Source organism: Eleutherodactylus coqui, chromosome 13 (genome assembly GCF_035609145.1).
Source record: "Eleutherodactylus coqui strain aEleCoq1 chromosome 13, aEleCoq1.hap1, whole genome shotgun sequence".
NCBI lineage: Eukaryota > Metazoa > Chordata > Amphibia > Anura > Eleutherodactylidae > Eleutherodactylus > Eleutherodactylus coqui.
In genome coordinates this window covers 37,229,256-37,249,497 of record NC_089849.1, presented here as the reverse complement: position 1 = coordinate 37,249,497, position 20,242 = coordinate 37,229,256, and the positions used below count along the sequence as shown (strand labels likewise).

At 46.2% G+C, this 20,242-nt stretch overlaps 1 protein-coding gene across 1 annotated transcript; it reads right to left on the bottom strand.

Annotated features, from left to right (window-relative positions):
• Nucleotides 1-824: 824 nt before the first annotated feature.
• On the bottom strand, nt 825-14,186 carry RUNDC1 (RUN domain containing 1). The gene is made up of 5 exons (XM_066587894.1): nt 13,741-14,186; nt 8,356-8,514; nt 7,507-7,705; nt 4,529-4,612; nt 825-3,367 (listed from the first exon to the last, which is right to left on the bottom strand). Exons 1-5 carry the CDS (start codon nt 14,125-14,127, stop codon nt 2,502-2,504), a joined length of 1,695 nt encoding a protein of 564 aa, XP_066443991.1. The 5' UTR covers nt 14,128-14,186; the 3' UTR covers nt 825-2,501.
• Nucleotides 14,187-20,242: the final 6,056 nt, after the last annotated feature.

Sequence of the window (20,242 nt, the reverse complement as noted above, 5' to 3'; positions counted from 1 at the left end):
AACCAACAAGAAGCAGCGTATATACGGGGCGCTTTATACCGCAGAGGTAATGCCAAGTTCATGTAAGACATTCAGAAATATGTACGTCAACCATACATATGTGCTTCAGAAGATACAGAATCAAGATGGACACAGCTCTATGGAAACCTCCTTCAGGCCGTATTGACGCGGGTTCTATCCAGCTACGAGCAGGACAGAATACGTACTTGGAAAAAAAAAAAGTTAATTGCGATGAGTTTAATGCACACCAGCGATTGTTCCATTTTTGGCCAATTCTTGCTCAAGAATCACTCGTTATTTACTATGGCAAACAATCATTGCAGTTGCATACCACACATTTAACTGTTGGAACTAAATGCGATTTCCTTCATTTGCATGAAAAACATAAATCAATGTGAATCCCGTGTTTCTGATGTGAAACTGTATCATATGTGTGAAAGTTGCAGGGGGAAAAAAAAAAAAGTCTGGGAAACAAATGCGATGTGGATCAGATTTTTCATTGACCTACAAGCAGTCGCCCGTGTAAATACGGCCTTAGGCCTTATTCACACGTGTATATCGGCCGGCATTTTCACGTCCGGCTGATATACACTACCATCTGATGCATGGGCTCGGCCCATCTATGCCATCGGACGGGAGGAGACACCCGACGGCATAAATTGCTGGTGGAGTCACGGTGTCCACCTTCCCTCCCCCGCGCCGGGTCGCCTCCTCTCTCCTCTCCTCCAGCTGTTTGCAATGGGAGGGGGCAGAGCCAGACCCCCCCCCGCTCCTTGTTCGCAGCCACTAATGAGGGGGCAGAGCCAGCCCCCCCCCTCCCCCCATCCCCTCTTCCCTCCCACTGCAAACAGCCGGATGGGAGGAGAGAAGGGGGAGGGAGTTTAGCAGTCACACTGCTAAACTCCTTCCCACCTCCCTTCTCTGGCCACTGTCTTTGACTCCCATAAAAGTCTATGGCAGCGGCCCTAGACCGGCCAGGAAGATAGTTCCAGGACTATCTTTCAGGGCCGGGCGCTTTTACGCCGAGAGAATACGCCTGGGTGATCTGATGCATTAGAAATCAATGCATCAGATGGTAGCGTATATCAGTCGGCCATGAAAACGCAGGCCGTTATACGCTCCTGTGAATAAGCCCTTACAAATATGACAACAGTGGTTCATCAATAGACTATATTTGGGTGGCCTAAAACTTCAAATATACAGTATAAATATATTTCTTTGGTGCTCAACTCTAAATAAATCTTGATTATATTCAAGCTCCAGCATTTCAGAAACCGGTATAACTAGTAGAAATACTTCTAGTAGTGAAATCACATCACTCCTCTAGGCTTGTGATCTACGACACGATGGACATTTAATCCATTAAAAAAAAAAAACCCCAAAAAAATCTCCAAGTGACTATTGTATGAGAATCATTGAAGTTGCCACATTGGCACATGGTTAGGATGACTGGTGAGCAATACACAATACCGCGTGACTGGGGAGTCCTAACCCTCAAGGGTTGGTCTCATTAACGAGGTTTGTGTCCCATTAACAGGAATCTGAGTGCTATGACCCCGTGACCGCCTTAAATGTATGGCAGTGGCACTAAAGGTGGCTTTATATAGGACAACCATCATCCAACAGGCACTCGATTAGCGAATGCAAGAGACAGTTATGTGTAAACATGGCCTCCAAACAGGCGATGAGTGAGAACTTCTTGGTTAGTTGCTTTGTTTCAGCGCACCTAGAGAAATATATATATATTTTTTTCTTATCGATTCTTCGTGAATCATGAAACCCTTGTGTGCTTGGTCTCTTCGGGACCAACTTTTATGACGTTTAGTATATGATCCAAGCAGCCAAGTCTAGAATAAAAGAGCCATTTTGGCATCTGTAGAGTATTTTAATTAACTCATTTCCAAAAAGGAGTAATTAGGCAAGTATTCTTCATGCTGGCATATTGCTTTGGCAACTATTCAGACAAATAGTTGTCCCATATAAAGCCACCAAAAGAAAGCACACTGCCTCGTTAACTGGTGTCAGCCACTTATTCCGACCCACTACCATTCTTCCTTTGAATTAGTGTAATTTCCAATATTTGAACATTGGAGTCTCCTTTGTAATGCCCTCTTCTATGTAGTGCTATACCGTGAGAGCAGAACCTCCTACAACGGCAGTAGTAGAGTAGTCACAGATCCTCAGGGGCGGGACATATTTTGCAGTAGTTACATAATATCGATACTATATTTAAAATACATATAAACCTGTTAAAATAAAAGTTACCATTTTGAAACTTGGCAAAATACATGATTGGATGATTTACGGAGGACTTTTAATTGTGCTTGGTATCCTGAAAACATCTCAAAGTTTTGGGACCACTCGGACCTAGTTATACTCGTTCTCCCCATTGAACTGGCAGCTAGAGAAAAGAATGGGGTGCAGACGAAATCCAGTCCTCTACAGACACCTGAAATGATTACGGCGGGATGTACAAATGAGACTCTGTTCACCGGGCAGTGTCAAAAAGCATCTTTTATGTTTTTGAGCTGCCGCACAGCAATGTCTACCGGCAGGTTGAACTTTAGGTTGCTGAGCCGGCTGAGAATGTTCAGGGCACTTTCGAAGCCGCTACTTGCCATGTAACTCCAAGGTTGGTAGTGAGATTGTATCAACACCCCCGACTTGCAGATGAGGTTCAGCCAAGATACAAGACGCTGCTCGTTCAGCGCCATGCAGATCAGCGCCTTGAATTCCGAGTCTGCGCCGCGCTTGAATGGGTCATGCTCAGTTAAGACTGTATTGATAGCGGACAAAAGACTCTGCTTTGGGGTCACCTTATGACCTCCTGAGACAGGGAGGGAGAAGGACTGCGAGAGCTTGCGCGCAGGAGATTCAACAAACGCTTTTCCGTTCTTCTCATTGTAGTACTTAACAAAAAGTTCCCACGGGTGCATAGAAGGTGGTGAGGCGGTGAAGACAGGGATGAGGCATGCAATGGGTGCTAAAACCACACTCATTCCTTGAGATGTAGCATATAGACCATGTGACATAAGGTCCCTTATGGCAATCGCCAGCTCTTTCCTGACAGCCACTGTCAACTCATCTTTTCCTCCTAGTGCCACCTCCTGCATGGTGGCATAGCTAATGACATGATCCTGAGGCTGCTGGTGCAGTGCCAGCTGCTTCACCTTCTCCACGGAAATGCCCAGCTTATTAATTAGTGGCGTGAAGTCTCTGTTGCTTTCGTCTTGATTCCACAGGTTTTGAGGAACGCGACCCGCACCGCAGCCAAACTGACTCACAGCAAAGATCTGCAGGACGGCCAGGGCCCGACGTAACAAGTGTAAGCCCGTCTCTCGCATTTGCTTGGCCTGCTCTGGACTCACTGTCAAGACAGAAGACGCAATGTTTATACGGTTCGCCACACCATATATATTACACACATACAATTGGCAACAGTGTCACAGACAGGAAGTAAAAGCAGAGCATCTTCATACCCACTCATTGCTAAGGAAAGGTCATACTTTGTATATATTAGTACTGTACACACGATCAAAAAATTAGCAATAAGGCCACTCACACACCTATTCAGTTTTTTTTTTTACTGGTGAAACAAAAAAAAAATAACATAGCAGCCAGGTGGTGGCCCAATTGATAGAATTTAAAGCGCCCATTAAAGTCAATGGGTGCAAGAAAAAAAAAAAAAAAAAAAACACTCACGGCCTGTGTGCGCACTTTTCCCGCACTCTGACTTCAGAAGGGGTTTTGGATTACATCAATTGGGCTACCTTCTGTTTCTTTCGACATGTATGAAAAAAGGATTACACGCCGATAACAAAAATGTGATTGTTCTCAGTAAGAGAAATCAAGTAATCTTGTAGATGAAAACTCAGATAACACTCACACGTCAAAGCGAAAAAACAAACAAACCGTGAACGTACATACAGTCCCAGCGCAATCAGTCAGTTTTTCACTGATCAAGATTGCACTTGCCCACATGGATAATGGCCAAGAGTGAGGATCCTCGGAGCGCACTGCTCTGTACAGGAATCCCATTAGGATAACCCTTTTAATTCTTCCTCCATGTATAGAGGTTTATGGGTTGTGAAATTATACATTAAAAGGGCCATTTAGGTGATTTATTTTTTTCAAGGCATCCATTATGTGGTGGGGAAAAAAAAAAGAAAAGTTTTTTGCCAGAGCAGCACTTTGTTCCGATCTCAGACTGCTGGCATAGCCACGTCATAAAAGTGTGTTAGACATGGACCCCCTCGGACACTAATCCGACTGTACGTAGCATCTGGCAGTAAAAACAACTGAGTGACTGCTCTACGTCACCTCTAAACCAGAAAAAAAAAAAGCGAACAGCAATTACTGCACCAGTACAGCCAGCTTGGCCTTTCCAGTCCTCCCGCATGCACAGGGGGTCTGATCATGTTATATGCCTTAGTGGAGCAAGGATATGGCAAACCGGCACATTTTGTTGCTTTTTGCAAGCTGACTGGCATACCCCCCCTCCAATTCCTCCATGAAACCTTATACTCACCACTGGACCGTGCATTTGGGCCAGAACTTGAGCTGTATCCTGTCGCTCCACCGATAGGGTTCTCCGATGGGCTGCCGATTTCATCTAGACAAGAGAAAAAGTTTTATACCAGTTTATGCAAGAGCTGCGACTTCAAGTGACAGAAAATAAAATGATAAGCTGCTAGATAGAACAAAAGTTGGTTCCCATCTCAGGGAACCCCTAGTGTAAGAAAGCGAGAGGAAGGCACTGATGTCTTTGGACACTCACCTTGAAGAACTTGACACCAAATTGGGAATCCTTGCTCAAAGCCCTCCTGTAATTACACCTACGATTCTAGTGACTACCATACTGTGTCACCTGTGACCGGACCTTAAGGACCAAGTTCGGTTTTGCATCACACATTCAAATGCATGCCAGAAGCTAGGGTGTCGCCAGAGACGGACACGCTGTGGGGGACATCATCACTCCTTCAGCGCATCGATAGAACGTTTGCTTTGTATTTTGAGTCAATCATTTGTTTTGCGCTCCCTTCAGACATCGCAACGGAATCCGCCTGCCTGTTCAATACGTATGGAGAAAGCAAGTGTGCCGGCCGAGTATTCGCCAGGGGTGCGCTGAGCGTTCAATTCTGTTCTGGGCAAGATTTGTGACCATTTTTATCCACTTACATGCAGAGTATCTTTAACCCTTTCCAATCCCATTTCCCTGTAACCCGCACACTACCTAGCCTTCATTTATATTAGGGTTGGATAGCGCATTGGGGATTCCTAGGAATTACTCAACAGAAACACATAAAATGAACTGTCACAATGACACACATACACAGAAGGGAGCTGCGAGGTCTGATGCATCGCTGTTAAATACAGTAGAGAGCCCCAACATCGCAGCTCACTTCTGCATAGTGTTAGGAACAAGTGGCGAACTTCAACCGACAGCAGAGCTGTGCAGGGAGATCTCAATGTCCGACACTGGATTGTAAAGGGTTAATAGAGCCAAGATCATCCCTACTGAGAAAGTGACCACTTTGTGGAACGCCATTATATGATATGCAATATTTGTCCTATAATGCTGTTCATAAATTACCCTTGTAGACCCCAACATGCCAAGCAGAAGCCCCCACCCTACTCCACTATCCCTACGATTAGTTATTTGTTACTTGTCTTTGGCCACGGATACACCAATACTGAGTCACACTACAATATCAAGGTATCTGAAGAAGTAAATACGAACAGCGCCGTGCACGCACGTTACAAAATGAATCCACCCTGCAACACGTCAAACCCATGTTAATCATTAACCCTTACACCGGTCTGGTACGGTTCGTTAAAACATTTAAGTATGATATATATTAAAAAAAACAACAAAAAAACGACATTTTATGCAATATACTACTGAGAGAATATATGCATTTATAAAATATGAAAAGGTCCTACTTACATTTTTTTTGCATAGATTCCAATGCAGATTCTGTGCAGAAATCCATGTTATTTTATGTTGACTACATTGTACTTCACATTGAGTTTTCTGCCCACAGACTTGCAGCATTTTATTTATTTTTTTTACATTGCAACACTTGAGGCAAATGCGGCGTTGGGTTGCCGTACAGCGCCGAGTCCATTAATACACATATTTACAGCGTAGGAAGCAGCACCAGACTCATCTCTGCAGCTTCCTGCAAACTTTGAAATGTAAAAAGTGTTGTCCAAATTATAATAACTTGGTACAAGCCTTTCCCCTTATGCAGCAACATAAGAAATAGACATACTCACCCGTCCCTGCTCCCGCGCCGGTGTTAGGGCCATAGTCTGTGTTACAGCTGCAGTCCCATCCGGTTTAATCCGACAATAGCAGAAATAGGTCGGGTTTTCAGTTGTTAGTCACAGCAGAGGACCCGGAGGGGGAAGGAAGAAGTGGTTTTTAACTGCTTCTGCCTTCTCCTTTGCATGCAACATAGCACTCAATGAGTGAAAGTATTATTTCTACTATGCGACCTGTGGCTGCATGTTCCTGTCATGGTAGAGCTGCAAGGTCTTCGCAGACCTTGATTAGCTCTGCCAGTGACTATTGTCACTACAGGGGGATGTTTTCCCATGTAAATGGGGGCTCCTATGAATACTGCTTCTATGGATGCCGCAGCTACAGTGGAAAGGTGTGAAATTAAAAGAAATACAATGTCAATGACCCCTAGAGGTCTTATATGATGTCATGGGGGTCACAGATGGTAAAAATATCTATATAGTTATTGAAATAAGTAGTAAAATACTACAGAATAACAAAAATATATACAGGAGAGAAAATGACCCAAAGCCGATGCCAATCAAAACAGTCGCCATATACGTCCTGTAATCCAACACTATACAAATTATATCAAAATGTCTAAAACAAAATGAGGAATCCCTTCCCGTAGTTTTAGTGCAAATATACTAGTTTTAAAAATTAACTAGGTTTTTAATGTATCATATTCTAGCTTTGTATCGCTAACAAAAAAAAAAAAACCACCAACACAGCAAAAGTAATTTTGATAGCTGAAGAAAGGAAGAAAGTAAATAAAATCAGTAAAACACGGGTAGAATCCCTAAAAAGTATCTGGTCCAGAAGGGGTTAAAAGGAAATGTAAACAGCGCCTGAACTGTAGCATAGGGGGAAGTGACATCTTCCTCATCACTCAGCAGCCTGTAGCTTCGTTTTCCTGCCCGTTGACTACCTATTCTCAACGAGTCGCTAAAAGGCAGAGTGCAGAAGAGGCAGGCTTCTGATGCAGGTACTACTCCACAAATCCATAGCGATTTACACGGCAGTATATGTGAATGAGGTTTGCAAAACGCCATTCACACGGACAGGGACGTTTCCGCAAATTCAGAGCTTACTGGGGATTTTCAAATTCTCCCTATGCCCATTCTGTTGCGGATCATCAATTATCACAACGGACTTCAACCCTTGCAAAGCAATCCACAGTGTAACACAAGGAGTGCTTAAATTGCAGTCTAGATTCTGACCTTGAATGAACTGTATGAACATCTCCAGATCTCGGATCTGGGTCTTCAGCTGCTCCACTAGCTGTTCCTTCACCCGCGCTGGATTGACAATCTGAGCGATTGCAGCATCCACTCTCTGGCGCAGTTCTTCAGGAGATAAGCAGCCAATATCTTCATTTAAATTGACATCCAGTTTCTTTATTAACTCATCAATGATCACCTGAGGGAGGAGGAAGATCAACTTTATACATCGTAATTAATTCGTGACATCATCGGTCACCAACATCAATCCCCTTTAGATTAGGGTAAGGGGTATTCCAGTTGCGAGCCTTTTTTTTTTTAAGCTTTCACCCATTCACTAGATGGGTAAAAATTATAGCAATGGAGTTCCATCCACTGGGACCCAAACAGATCTCGAGAACGGGGGACCCGGTTTCCCAATCATTCTCGCTTCTGGTTGGCTCCTCCCACCAACAGTGACGTCATTGAATCTAACACAAGTCAAGCTTACGCGGTGCGGCTCTATTCATTCCAATTTGGCTAGCACTTTGTACTCTGCCATCTCCGGCAGTCTCAATGAAAATGAATGGAGCGGCACTGTCCAAGTGTGACCTGCGCTCAATTTAATCTCCTCCTCACTGTGGGGGCTACAGTGAGGAGAATAAGGGAAACGGGATCCCCGTTCTCAGAGGTCAGACGCACACTGATCTATCAATTTTCAAAAACTTTAGACGTGTACTGGAAGTCAGAGCCCACCAAGCTGATATTCATGGCCTATCCTAAGCGTAGACCATCAATGTACTCTCAGAAAACCCCTTTGATGCAGATATTGTAGTGTATAAACCATCTTATAGGATAATGATCACTTACCCGCTGTCTCTCCATGACCATGGACTGGGGTAAAGAGTCATAATTTCCCTCTTGGTATGCAAAGGTCTCCAGATCATCCAGCTGTGTCTTGAGTTGCACGATCAGTTCTCGCTGCTTTTTCCTTTGCGCCTCAATACGTTCCCTCTTCTCCCATTCACTCTACAGAATGAGCAAGCAGGAGAGTTATAGGATATGGCTGCAATAGTGCACTACAAAATGACCCCAGGAAAAGCTGGTTTATCCCAAAATGCCCATTTCAACTAAAGGAAAGCACAATCTGGAAGACCTTGAGAAAGCACAGGAGGATAGGTTATCAATAGTTGATCAGTGGGGGTCTGCTGCTTGGGACCCCCAGTGATCCACTGCTATTGGGACAGCGGTCAGTGGGGATGGACCCAGGAGCTGACATTCTGTCCAGCCCAGGTTGGCAATTGCAGGTACAGCTCCCAATGAATTCCATAGGCATACACGCTCATTACAATATGGACAGTGTGATCACACAGCGACAAGGAGTCTGCTTAATGCACCAAATAGAGAGAGAATGGGGACTCAGCAGCCCCCTGACCTACAAGTCCATAACTTTAGTTTATGGCCCTTTAAGTCTTTATCTGGAGATTTTCTTAAAAACAAACATAAAAGGAAATAATGCAAGGGCTACATGGCAAAAATTGGTCCTGCAACATGACATCACTGTACCATGACATCACATCTAGTGATTGTCAAGGGGAGTCACGCTGTGACCTGCGTCTTAAAGTGATGCACCAGGCATTGGTTGCAAGCAGCTCTGCCATCATAGACTGCAATGAAAGTTGTACGCGACTTGTTTGCAACGGATTGTAGCGGCAGTTTGGCGGTTTGACAGCCAATTTGCAACTGTAACAATCGCATAACCCAAGTGGCAGATAAGTTCCACGACTCGGCTGCGGCTAGGCTTACACCGTGACTCTCCCCACAACATGTCATATGGCCAGAGATCAGAGTTTCTGTGCTACATTGCAAACGGACGTAAGTGAACGCGATCACGCTGCAACCTGACAATCGTAAGAGATCCAGCAAGGAAACCGCTGCGCACCCGCCTTCACTTTTATTAGTTTGTCATGCAGCACGGCAATAGAACTGTTTTTGGCTGTATGACATAGTTAAAGTTGCCATGCAGACCTAGCAATAAGGCTTCCTCACAGGACAGTATATGCAAAAACGCTTGCCGCAGCGCAATATATTTACGGATGGATGAAGTACATTTGCACGTCTGCACATAGCAGCGCACTTTTTGCGTATGCAGGGCCAGTTCACACACCCTTTCCGTGAATTAAAAAGCTAACTAGCTAAACTAGTTCTTATCCCAACGTTCTGCACAGGTGTTTCCCCTTGTGTATTCGTACACCTCCCATAGACTTCTATAGGGTCTACGCTTCGTAAAACCCAGGAAGATAGAGCAGGTCTTGCTTTTCCCCCCCCCCAATGTACGCAAAATGCGTTCACGAAAACTCAGCCATTGAAAATACGCTCATGAGAACGAACCCATTGAAATCAATGGGTGCTATACTCTGTGTTTAGTGTGCGTATATTTAATGAGCGCAAAAACGTGCACAAATCCAGCCTAAGCGCTTCTTCACGCGGCCGTATTTGCATGCAAAAAAAAAATCTACATGCGCAATACGTAGCAAGAAGAACTTATTGATTTCAATGGGTTCGTTAACAGGCGCACATTTTGCATGCACAATTTCATTGCGCAAAAGAATACGCAACATTTTTATTTTACTATGCATTTGCACAGGGAAAAGCAAAAAAAAACAAAAAAAAAAAAAACAATAAATTAGCCATTTCAATATAAAGAACCGTGGCGGCTGTTTTTTTTTCCTTCTGTATGCGCATGACCTATTAATGTAGCACAACCAAATCGCCATGTAGCCCTCGCCTTGTGCGGCTTGAGGGGATATAAGCTAGAAACAGCACAATATAAGACTGACACTTACCAGTTCCTGCACAGGGCAAGCAGTAGAGAGAAAGGAGAAGAGAGTTGGTTATTGGCCATCAGTAGATGTACAACTGGTTTTACACGTTACTAGAAGAGCCGGGCGTGTCGCGTGTATAATTCATTACTCACGGTAGCTGCAGGCTTGTAACGCCAGGAGCCAGCCATTCCGACATCACAATGCAGGACTTCCCTCAAACTCAAGGCCCTTTTACACGCAACGATCATCATTTAAAGAAATAGTTCAAACGAGCGACAATGACCAATAATCATTTAGTGTAAATGCAACCAACAATCGAGTTCCAACTAAGTGCATGAGCCGTGGCTGAACTCGCTAGACAACAGGGAAAGCTTGTTATGAGACAGCCCCTTCAATTCTCACTTTCGCTGAAGCACCAGGGAAGAGGAGCAATCCTGTGCCCACTTGTAGCATGGAAGGATAGAAGGATGTTACTGCTAAAGATGTTAGCCCATAAAGAAAACCACAGCAAGGCGACTTGGATCAGCATTAGGGGACCTGGTTCAAACAGTGGGTCACAGTCCATGAACCGGGTTTGAGCACGAGAATTAGAGATGAGCGAACACGCTCGGATAAGTCGGAGGAGAGGGGGAGACTGACTTATCCGAGCGTGCTCGCTCATCTCTAATTCTAATCCCTCTCCCCCTGCCCCTTGATCCCAGTGTACAGTCAAGCAGGGGCTCCTCTAAAGCCCCTTTTACACAGAATGACTGTCAGGCGCTGAAGCATCCAACGGCTGTCCCAGCTATGATCATTCCCGTACTTTTACACAGGAGGTTCATCACTCAATGAATGGAGGTGGAGCGGGCCGGGAATGATTCCAGCCATCTCCCCTGCATTCATATGAGCAAAGAGTTATCAATAGATGAAGGGCTGCCTGTTTAAATTGAACAATGCAGTGGTAGACCAATAACGATTTCATGGTCTGCATGAAAAATCCGATCAGCGATTTATCACCGATTGGTCATTCACTGCATGTGTTGACCGTGCACAACTAACGGGCAAACCGCTCGAGCCAATGGGCAGTTTTCCGGATAATCGTGCGTGTGGGAGGAGTTTAGCTCGGCATGCTGTCTTTGTGTTCCCTTCGCGTAGCAAAAATTGTCTTTTTATGTGGGAGCTTTAGCTGATCAACAAGCGCCCACCGGGTATTCTCACTTCCGCTGCTCCAAAATTTGGAGCAAAAGTTTGCCCATCTTTTCCAGTCCGTTTCTGAAGACAACTTTTAACCCTTACAACCATAAACGTCTTGTGCTAATCTGTGGCTGAATGCGTTCATTAGGAGCGCAGGATTACAGATCACTGAATTGTAGCAAGTCATCTTCATTTCAATTAAAGGTTATCTGGATGCAGATCATCACCGGCTGTGGTTGGGATTAAGGTGTTTGCACAAAAATTTGTAGCACGCAAACCCGGTCAGACATGTGCAGGATGAGCCGTATACAACACCTCTGCGCTAACGAAAGACTGCCTGTCCACGGGCGATTGTTCATTGTGTTACCCGTGGCGATAATCCGGCCGCGGGTAAAGCAGTGAACGCTTTCCATAGCGCAGCCCCCTGTCCACGAGTGGAGAATCATAGGGATTCTCCGCTTGCCGGATTCAAATTGCGACATGCGGCGATTAGCCGCGGTGGGCCTGTCAGATGGGCTCACCGCAGAGACCTGACAGTCCTCCCCCCTCGGCGGAATATTGCTGGCAATATTCCGCAAGGCCGTGGACAGGGGGCCGAACTGTATTCACTGCTGTACAATTAGATAGGTAAACAGAGTATAGGCACGCAGGATAAGGTGCTTTTGGAGGGAATGATACTCGTTAAATTAAAAAAAAAAAATTAAAAAAAAAAATCTTTGAAACGAGCAAAAGTGAGTAATAATCGGTCTAAGGGCGCCTGCACACGGGCGAAATCCCGCGGGATTTCTGCCGCTCAAAGCACGGGTGAGTACGCACTGGTCCCTGCAGGCACTCGGGTCGGGTCCCGCGGTGAGAATTCTCGCTGCTGGATCCGACCCGCCCGTCTGCAGGCGGCCTAAATGTGAGTTAACGACGAATGATAATTCACTTTTCATTTGTTTCTTTTATGAAGGCATAAAAATTGCTGTTGGTTTATTCAGTTTTTCTCATTCATTTAGGCTGCCTGCAGACGAGCGGGTCGGATCCGGCGGCGAGGATTCTCGCCGCAGGATCCGACCCGAGCGCCTGCAGGGACGAACGCGTACTCACCCGCGCCCAGCGGCCCCAACTCTTTCATGTGCCGCATGCGCAGACCGGAGCCGGGTGAGTGAGCCCCGCACAGAAATAGGACATGCCGTGGTTTGTTTGCCGCGTGAAATTTCGCACGGCCGTCTGCATAGGATTGCGTTTGTTAACGCAATCCTATGCAGGCTTTGAGCAACGGAAATCCCGCCGTGGGATTTCCACCCGTGTGCAGACGGCCTTAGACAGTGAATGAGAACGACTTAGTGATTCTCTTCTGAACGAGCCAACGGTGTATCTGCGGACCCCAAGTCAGGCCAAATGCAGACGGGCGGGTCGGATTCCACCTACAGAATCTGGCCCTGACCCTAGTGGGTGACCCTGCGTACCAGTCATCCTCTTCGCCAGCATCTGCGTAGACCTGTCTTCTTCCAGCTTCTCTGTACTGCGGATGGTCCGCACGGCTTGCCATCGGACATGAGCAGTACAGATTTTCTTTTTAAACTCCTGCTTTTCCTGTGGCCCGTCCGCAATGTCAATTGCAGACGGGCCGTGGGTCAAACGGCTTCCATTGACTTCAATGGAAGCCATCCGTGCGGGAACCGCAGTAAAATGGAGCATGCTGCGTTTTTTCATCCGCAATTTGTTTCCGCTCGTGTGCATGAAGAATCATTTTCCCATAGCATGCTATGGTGGGTTATTGCTGCGGGATCCTAACGGACGCCCGCTCCAGATTCCGCAGCAAAAATCCGCCCGTGTGCATGAGGCCTCAGTGGGTGCGAGGGTCATCAAAATATACAGGATGAGTGCGTGCACTGCATCTCTCGGTATGGCCAATCCACAACAAGTGCGCTAATCACATGACTGGTTGGGGAGTTGGGGAGTTTCATGGTAATTGCCAGGAGAAAGACGACTGCAACATCTGTATGGAGTTATGGTCCCTCTGTTTATTCTTCTCCTCTGTCTCTGGAGAAGAACAAATGTGGTGGCTCAGAGGTTAGCATCATTGCCTTGCAGTGCTGGAGATCTGGGTTCACATCTGACAAGGACAACATCTGGATGGAGAGTTAAGAACCCACAGGCATCCCAGCATCACAAGGCAACAGTGCCCACCACCTTCACTGAAGAGGAACCGGATATACAATCAGATCGCTCAGATATAGTCCCGATCTCGCACAGATCCAGCAGCACTCACCGACTCCTCCAAGCCCGGCTGCCCGTACACCCGCGGGCTTCCCTGCACATACGGGCAGCCCTTGAAGGCGAAGTCTTCCAGCTCTGCCAGCAGCCGCTCCTTCTCCGTCCCCTCCGCCCGCACGATCTGCTTCAGCCTGAACTGCACCTGAGCGAAGTGCGAGGTGAGAGCGAGCAGCGACGAGTTCAGCAGATCCTGCTCCTCCTCCAGCCGCCGCAGCTTCTCCACCATCCCCAGCGAGCCGGAGCGCCGCCGGCCGCCCACCTCTGCCTCCTCCACCGACTTCAGGCTCAGCCCGTCGGCTTCATCTGCCACCGCCCCGACCGGCGCCCAGCGTTCTCTGGTGGACGGCTCCCCGTCGGACATGGATAACTCGTCGGCGGACATGGCGCTGCGTGTTTCCCTGCTGGAGCTATGGCGCCATGTTAGAATGCTCCCTGCTGACGTCAGCATTAGAACGCTGACAGGTGTTCTGTTGCCATGGAGAAGTGACGCCAATGTTCTTTCCTGGTCCTGATAGTTAAAGGGACCGCACACAGATCTGTTGTAATGTCGCAGCTTCTAGTTTTGTTTTTAGTTCTAATATCCAGGAAAGTCTACATTTATTTATGTGCCTGGAAAGACCAGCAATTCCCAAGATTTGTTGTAAATCTCCCCTCATCTTGTCTTCTGTTTTGCCTTTTCAAGTTTAACAGAAATGGTCCTCTCTTACAATCAAAACGCATGTTGATCGGCGCTCGTTTCATTTTCCTTCACACGGGCTGAGAATCGATTTATGGGGATGAACAAATTTAAAGGGATTGCCTAGTTGTAGACTATTGATAGCCTACCCTCGGGTTAGGTCATCAATATTAGATTAGAAGGGGTCTGCCTCCCAAAACCTCCACCGACCAGGATGTTATGCCATTCCCTGCAGTGACCAGGCTGGGTATTGCAGGCAAAGTTCCCATTGAATGGGATTATATCTTTTGTGCAGCTGTAAAAAATAACTGATGGCGGCAGCAACACATCTCCTCATGTAAATGGGAAATGTGCTGCTGAGGATGATACTCTGTTGGAGATGAACAAACCCATTAGTGTGTGCAAAGGACATTTAAACGTGCACCAATCTCATTAATCAGCACTCCTTGCACAGCTCAGACTGGACCATGCAAAAAGACCTTTAGGCCATCTTCACATGGGCGTGTTTGTATGCGCAGTATGCAGAGAATAGAACACATTTCAATTGATTTGTTCACATTTCTGTATTTTGCGTGTGCATTTCAGTCACGCAAGAAAAAAAAAACATGCTCAATTTGACAGCATATTTGTGCATCAAAGCTACCTATAGAAGTCAGTGAGGGGTGCGCAATAAGCAAGGAGCTGTGTGACACGCTGCATAATTCCGCTGGAAAAACAACACAGCTGGAACTCATTAAGACTAATTAGCCATTCCAATCAGTGCATCTTTGCTTGCCGCACAGTAAAATACGCCGGTGTGTATGCAAAAAATATTGTTTATTCCGCAAAAATGTTACGCTCATGCGTGCCCAAATATGCATACTCTCATGTGAAGGGGGACTTAGGTCTAGCTCTTGTATTTTCCCAACAATAGCTGGTCGGCACACGAAAGCACAGTTGCTGCTCGACAATTAGCACTATTAGGCTGGGTTCACACGGGGCGGATTCCCGGCGGAAATCTCGCGGTTTGGACGAGATTTCTGAGAAATCTCATCCACATGGCTGGCTAACCCCGGGATTAGCGGCCGCAGGCGGATTTGCCGCTGCAAAATCCCGGAAGGAATTTCCGCAGCAAATCCGCCCAGTGTGAACCCAGCCTAACAGTGCTTACAGGTGCCGCCTGGCAATTGTTGGGTGATAGCACCCTGAGTGGAGTAAACAATGAGAGAGAATATCTACAGGCAAATGAATTTGTAAGTCGTTCATATACGACCAACTGTACCAGTATAACAGTTTATTTTAGATCAACCAGTGACTGTTTTTTAGGTGGGCTGAAATGAAACTACTAGCAACTCATGAGCGAATTATCGCTCAGCACCTCATTGGTGGCCATGTTTACATGGAACGACTGTTGATTGCGTGCTCTCTTTCGAGCAATTATTTGGCTAATAGACATCCGGTGTAAAGCTACCCTTGAGGCTGGATTCCCTCGAACGTATATCGGCTCGGTTTTCACGCCGAGCCGATATACGGTGTCCTCATCTGCAGGGGGGAGGGAGGCTGGAAGAGCCAGGAGCAGGAACTGAGCTCCCGCCCCCTCTCTGCCTCCTCTCCGCCCCTCTGCACTATTTGCAATGGGGAGAGGCGGGGCGGGGCTGATTCTAGAAACTTAACCCCGCCCCCGTCCTGCCTTCTTTCATTGCAAATAGTGCAGAGGGGCGGAGAGGAGGCAGAGAGGGGGCGGGAGCTCAGTTCCTGCTCCTGGCTCTTCCATCCTCCGCCCCCTGCAGATGAGGACGACGTATATTGGCTTGGCGTGAAAACCGAGCCGATATACGTTTGATATAAGGCCCATATAGACACAACGATTCTCGCTCAAAACTCGCTCAAAGCCGTCTTTTGAGCAATAACCGTTGCGTCTAAATGCGCGGACATCGTGCAGTTTTCATTCACAAGTTGTTCCTCGCTCAATTCTAGTTTTCTTGAATTGAGCAATGAACTCTTATCAGCGGTAAAGCCTGTTATCACAGTCGGCAACGCTGATAAGATTCTCACAGCCCATGTCCTGCTGGTAGTTCACAGCGGGACGCGAGCTATAATCGCTGGAGAACAATACAGCTGTTTGCTTATGCAGAACAGCTGTATTGTTCGCCGAGCGATAGCAATGGTGTCCCGCTCCACCTGCATAGCTCTTAAGTAGCTACTTAGCTACTATAGACTATGCAAAGATGATCGCTGAAAACCGTCAATCAGACTGTTGTTTGAGCGACTTTTGAGCGATAATCCGTCAGGGTAAATGGGGTCATAGTTTCCCTTACATTAAAATACTGTGTCTTGTATAAATGTGACACTGCCTAAAATGCAAATCAGTGGAACAAGCTCTGCAGATTTTGAGGCTGCATAGGATTCTGGAAGATTTGAGCTCTGAAGCCTGCAGAATTATGAACACTGCTATAGACTACAATACAGACTGTAACCCAGAAGCACTAGCAGATACATAAAGTGACGTATTTACAAAATTACTCAACTTCGTAGGTCACCTAATTGGCATCCAGAGGTTAATATAGTAAGGAACTAGACAGACATGCACAAGGTAGAGCATTCTGCTCTCTTCTAACACGTTCTGTGGAGAGCGTGATGGAGTATCCACCTTTTGTTTGCTCTATTATAAGAATATCGCTTTGTATGATTTCCACCCTCGGGCTTCTTTTTCTGTTCCGTTACATAAGTGCAGCCATTAGCACTCAGCGCTCATGATATTTCCATACTTCTGTCAATGAATAGCCGGACAATGAATGGAAAACTGGAGCTTTCATGTTAATGAAGTCAAGCGTGTAAAAAAGTGACATCTTATCTTAGCAAATAACCAGAAGCTCAAACAAGACAGATAATAGATTTACCTCCTTCCCAACCAAATCACATAAAGATGCATCATGCAGTCTCGAAGGGTGCATGGAATGGGCTCAATAGCCAAGTCGGATTCATATCTGGCAGCTATCAGCTGTTTCTGACAGTTGACAGCTGCCGGACACAGCCACGATTAGAGTTCTTTCCCACTGTGTCTGTTAAGTAGTTAGATATCATGGTCTAAGCTGCATACCCATTTAACCGCTTAATGACGCGGCCATTTTTTTCCCATTTTCGTTTTTTACCTCCCCCCTTTAAAAAATCGTAATTCCTTTATTTATCCATCGACGTCGTTGTTTTTTGTAGGACGAGTTGTATTTTTCAATGGTGCTATTTAATGTACCATATAATGTACTGAAAAACTTTTAAAAACTTCTAAGTTGAGTAAAATGAAAAACAAACAACTTTCCGCCAGCTTTCAGTGCGTCTTGTTTCTATGGCGCACAAACTGCAACAAAAATGACATGATAACTTTATTCTATGGGTCGGTCCGATTACTACGATAACAAACATATAAGTTTTTTTGCTGTACTATTTTTATTTTTTTTCAGACATTAAATTTTTTAAAATTATTTTCTGCCGCCATCTGCGCACAATAAGCTTTCTTATTTTTCCATTGACATAATTGTAAGAGGGCTCATTTTTATTTGCGGGCCGTCCTGTAGTTTTCGTTGGTACCATTTTGGAATAAATATGACTTTTTGATCGCTTTTTATTGTATTTTTTCTGGGAGACTGGGTGGCCAAAAGAGTGCATTTCTGGCGCTCTTTATTTTTTTTTCGGACAGCGTTCACCATGCGGGGAAAATAATGCATCACTTTGATAGATTAGACTTTTACGGATGCAGTGATAACAAATATGTATTTTTGTTTTATTTATTGTCTTTTATTGTAAATATGGCAAAAGGGGGGGAGACTTTAAGGCTGGGTTCACACGGGGCAGATTTGCTGCGGAAATTCCGTGCGGAATCTCGCCACGGCAAATCCGCATGCGGCCACTAATCCCGGGATTAGCCAGCCACGTGGACGAGATTTCTGAGAAATCTCGTCCACACGGGACAACAAATCCGCTGCGGCTAAGCCGGCAGAAGCCGCTGCTGCGGCGCAGATTTGCCGACCGCAGCATGTTCATTTTCTTTTTTTTCCACTGCGGCTGCGCTCTCCTTTATGGGAGCGCCGGCCGCAGCGGAGGAGCGAGCGGCCGGGCCGCTTCAAAACCGCCATTGGTTTTGAAGCAGCGGTTCTCCCAGCGGAAATCTCGCGTTTTTTTGCTGTGGCCAAACATCGAGATTTCCGTCAGGAATCCGCCCCCTGTGAACCCAGCCTTATAACTTTTCTTTTTTAATATTTAGTAAAACCTTATTCTGATTTCTACTTTTTTTTTTAGTCCCCACAGGGGACTGCAATGCTTTGATCGCTCTTGCAGTATGATGTAATGCCATAGCATCGCATAATACTGCGATTGGACAGGCAGTCTATCAAGCCACCCATGGGATTGGCTTGATAGGCAGTCTGCTAAGACAGCCCAGGGGCCTTTCAGAAGACCTCCGGCTGCCATGACACCCACACAGCTCCCTGCGATCTCATCGCGGGAGGAGGGACACAGGACCCCTGAACATCATTTGAGGGATTTAAATGCTGCTGTAACAATTGACATTTAATGGATTTATAGCGCCAGTCAGCCCCGCTGCTGATTACAGCTATTGACACCAGGTGTGCGCTGTAATAAACAGCCGATGCCTGTGCTGTATGAAGAGAGGTCGCCCCTCCATCTCTCTTCATACATACCTCGACCCCGTAGGACATAACTGTCAGTCCTATAGCGGGAAGGGGTTAAGAAGCCAGCCAGCTTGGAGGGGACCCCTCCAGCACACCATGCCCCCCAAACCCAAATGGCATTTGAAGGCTGCCAATTGGCTCCCAGGGCTGACAGGCATGTGTAGTGGCCTGAAGTTGTAGTGTTGATGTATGTGAATGACTGTTGTGAGTGAATCCTGTGTTTGTGCCCCTTTAACTGTGTGGTTGTAAGTCTTGGGAAGTTAGGGGGTGGAGCTTAGGAGAGAAGAAAGAGAGTTGAGAGAATGTAGTCTGAGGTGGACGTTGCTAAACTCCCTCCCACCTACGGCCGCTGCCATGGGCTCCCATAGGAGCCCATGCAACAGCCAACATATTCTAGCCCAAAAGATAGTTCCAGGACTATATTTTGGGTCCAACGTAAAAACGCCTGGCGCTATATTGGCTTGGCTGGGTGTTTTTACCTCTCAGAAATACGCCCATGTGATCTGATACATTGGAATCCAACGCATCAGATCACAGCGTATATCGGCTGGCCATGAAAACAGCCGGACGATATGCGCTCATGTGAAAGAAGCCTAAGCCTGTGAAGCTGAAAGTGTGGAAAAGGAATGAAATCTTGAAAAGAAAATGTTATACTTGAAAAGTGTACATCACAAGTAAATTGTTGAAGAATCAAAGGTGGAAAAGTGTGAGTAAAGTACAGCCGTGCACCCCTGCTTGTGTTCTTGAAACTTCACTATTGGACTTTGGACTCTTTATTTCGCGCCGTGTGAATAGCAGCCTAGAAGAGGTGCTGGTGTCACATGACATTTATGTTAGAAGCCAGGAACATCATAAGCTTTGATGCTCCATTATGTTCACTGTGTGCGTGACCGAGCTAGGCCATGCTGATGCCGCTCTCGCGATTTTAACATTACAAGTCCCATAGACCCCAGGAGAAAAAAAATGCTGCGAATTTCGCAGGGAAAAAAAACGCCAGTGGGTGGGCACCCTCAGGGAAGATCATAGAGCCACCTGTGACTGCTGGTAGTGGTGTATTATGTCGCCAGCAGAACTAAGGGGTGTCGACATAATAGAGCTTGTTCAAAATGTAGTAACTCCCCCAGCTTCTGATTGGCTGGGGGCGTGTCAGCGCTAAA